Source organism: Pteropus vampyrus, unplaced genomic scaffold (assembly GCF_000151845.1).
Source record: "Pteropus vampyrus isolate Shadow unplaced genomic scaffold, Pvam_2.0 Scaffold6, whole genome shotgun sequence".
NCBI lineage: Eukaryota > Metazoa > Chordata > Mammalia > Chiroptera > Pteropodidae > Pteropus > Pteropus vampyrus.
This window is the reverse complement of record NW_011888787.1, coordinates 13,908,789-13,911,779: the sequence shown is the minus strand read 5'-3', so window position 1 is coordinate 13,911,779 and position 2,991 is coordinate 13,908,789. Positions and strand designations below refer to the sequence as shown.

Here is a 2,991-nt window from a genome sequence, read left to right as displayed (position 1 = left end):
TTATGTTCCTTTTCAGTTGTTCATGTTTTCCAAATTCATTTGATATGTTATTAAATTTAGAATTTAACTATTCCAGTCTTACACAGTCTCAGAGTCATTCTCTCAACTCTCCTGCATAAAGCAAAATGTAGAAAATCAAATAATACTTTTTTAAAGCTTACCTTCCATTCCTCTTTTTCTATCTTCAAAATGACTCTTCCGTCTTCCCTGGTGACCTTTTCTTTTAGCTTGTTTAAGCTTACTCGTTCTTCCCAGAGCCTCACAAGCCTAGGAGACCAGGAAATCATTTTAGCTCACAGGTAATGACATAGGTAGCATTCACTTTTATATTAAAAAAAAACAAAACAAAACAAAAAAGACCCATCAAAATAAACATTTGATCAACAATATCTGGAAATCAAACAAGGATTTATTTTGCAAGAATTATAAATACGATTAGTACCACAAATGCCCTATTTTTACATTTTGAAAAGTATCTTAGGTCCCCATAAATTTTTTTACAACAGGTTTATTGAGATATAATTCCCATATCATAAAATTAATCCTTTTATAGTACACAATTCATTGGTTTGGATATAGTACAGAGTTGTGCAACCATCACCACTAGTCCAAAACATTTTCATCACTCAGAAAAGAAACTCCATGCTGGTTAGTAGGCACTCCCCATTCTTCCCCTGCCCCTGCCGCAGCCCCTGGCAACCACTAATCTACTTCCTGTCTCTGTGTATTTGCTTATTCTGGACACTTCACATAAATGGGATTATGTCTGGCTCTTTTCACAGATCATAATGTTACTCAAAGTTCATCTATGCTCTAACGTGTCAGCACTTTATTCCTTTTCATGGAAGAATAATATTCCACTGTATGGGTATACCGTATTTTGTTTATCCGTTCTTCAATTCATGGACATTTGGGTTACTTCCACTTTGGGACTTTTATGAATAATACTTCTATGAGCATTCATGTATGAGTTGTTGTATAGACATATGTTTTCATTTCTCTTGGGTATATTCCTAGGAGTAGAATTGCTAGATTATATGGTAACTGTGTGTTTAACTTTTTTAGGAGCTGCCAAACTGTTTCCAAATTGCCTCCAACATTTTACCTTCCCACCAGCAGTGCATGAGGCTCTGGTTTCTCCACATCCTCACCAACATTCGTTCTTGTCCATCTTTTTGATGATAGCCATCCTAGTGGGTGCATGAAGTGGTGTCTCATTGTGATTTTGACTTGCATTTATTAGATATCTAACCCATAGATATCTAATAAATATCATATCCATAGATATTTAATAAATAAGCTTGCAAACAATACAGTTGAACTTCAGAGTTAAATTTGTATATTATGACATTCCAGTTTTATCCAGATTTTGTTTTTCAGATACAAAAAAGTACAAAATCTTTGTCATTCTGGACACATCCTTATTGATTTTTTAGTGCATTGCAAACATACATAGAATAATATCAAGTTATAAATATTGACTAGGAAAAGGTTGCAAAAGTTTCTTTCTGTACTAGGAAATTTTTCATGTATGAAAAGTAAAAAATAAGTTTAGAATTGAAATGTTTGTAATTTTAGCCTATTAGAATGATAGATACTTAAAGAACTACAAGCAGTCATCAAAGAATATAAATTAATTAATTTGAATATTTATTTGCCAAAAATCTCTTCACATCTGAGAGTCAGTATATAAGTCAGTATATATTAAGTTTTACATCTTAACTGATCTTCAGCAAGGATTTTATTTTAAGGAACAGAAACCCAGATCTCTAAAAATGTAATATTTGCTATCTGTATGTTTGTTTTTGCAAAATATTTCTACAGCATCTGTGTATTTTCATCTGCCACTTGTCTGAAATTTAACCAATCTGCTAACAAATACACTGTGGCAGTGTCTACCTGTGTGGCCTTCTAGACTGAACAGGTAACCTTCTGTTAAGTACAGTTAACTGAAACAAAATGTATCATACCATGTTTTAAGTTACATCACTTTTTGTGAAAATAGAACTATTAAAACAGTAGGCATGATGATTATTAGTTACTTTTTATTCATTAAGAGATATTTTTATTTCAAGCAAGATTTAGTGACAAGTACGATTAGGGGTCTTGTTCCCTAACCTTTAACTTCAGCTAAAGAATTCATTAAGCACTCATCATATGCCAAATGCTATTGTGGATACAAAAAAATGTCCTAATGATTTACAGTGAGACTATTATTAAACAGTCTCTTTCTATCTCTATAATGATTCCTAAATTATTCCTGGCTCAGAATTTCTATGATCTAAGTCCAGAACATACCACCAAATTAAGTAACTTTGAACAAGACATCTCAGATCTGTGGGCCTTGCCTATAAAATATGGGATTTGGGTTAAGTGATACCTAAGGTCACTTCCAGCTCTAGTATTTTTAGTATTAATTTCTATACTGCTTATAGAAGCATTAGATTACACTCATCCTGTTTTTACATTATGCCTGCTCATGGACTACTTTCAAATCTGTTGCTTCTTTTGTTTACTTTCTTGCTATGCATGTGATTTGCAGACTAGCAGCATCACCGTCCTCTGGAAGCTTGTTAGAAATCCAAACTCTCAGCCTCCACTCTACACCTAAACAAGAATCTAAATTTTAACAAGATCACTAAGTGATTCCTGCACACATTCAAGTTTGAGAAGCGCTGCTCTGCTTCAGTGCAGAGCAAAAAGACAGGACATTTCTGTTCTTTGAATTACCTCTGGTCAGTTTTAAAATTCTATAATTTTTTTCCAATTAGCCTTGTTTTCCACTGGCAGATTCTTTGCCTTACTCTAAACAGCGTGTCAGATTCTTACCATTTTACATCAGTTGTGGTTGTTTATTATTATTTCTTCAGTAATACTGTAGGTTTTAAGTCTATGTAGTTTACTCTGGAAATGGCCTAGATTTAATTTCAACCATAAACCAAGTTTCATAATGCTATAAAATAATTTTGCAATGAAACTTTTAAAATTAAG

The 2,991-nt window shown here is 32.9% G+C and overlaps 1 protein-coding gene and 1 long non-coding RNA gene across 2 annotated transcripts in view; one reads left to right on the top strand and one right to left on the bottom strand.

Moving 5' to 3' along the window:
• Window positions 1-2,991, top strand: part of LOC105297645 — a 21,584-nt gene that overhangs the window by 10,395 nt on the left and 8,198 nt on the right. The gene's annotated exons all lie outside the window — the stretch shown is intronic.
• The window catches only part of LRRC39 (leucine rich repeat containing 39), a 28,293-nt gene that overhangs the window by 18,899 nt on the left and 6,403 nt on the right, over window positions 1-2,991 (bottom strand). Inside the window, exon 3 of the mRNA XM_011368438.2 lies at window positions 162-267. Within this exon, the coding sequence (XP_011366740.1) occupies window positions 162-267 (106 nt within the window). The remainder of the gene's footprint in view (window positions 1-161; window positions 268-2,991) is intronic.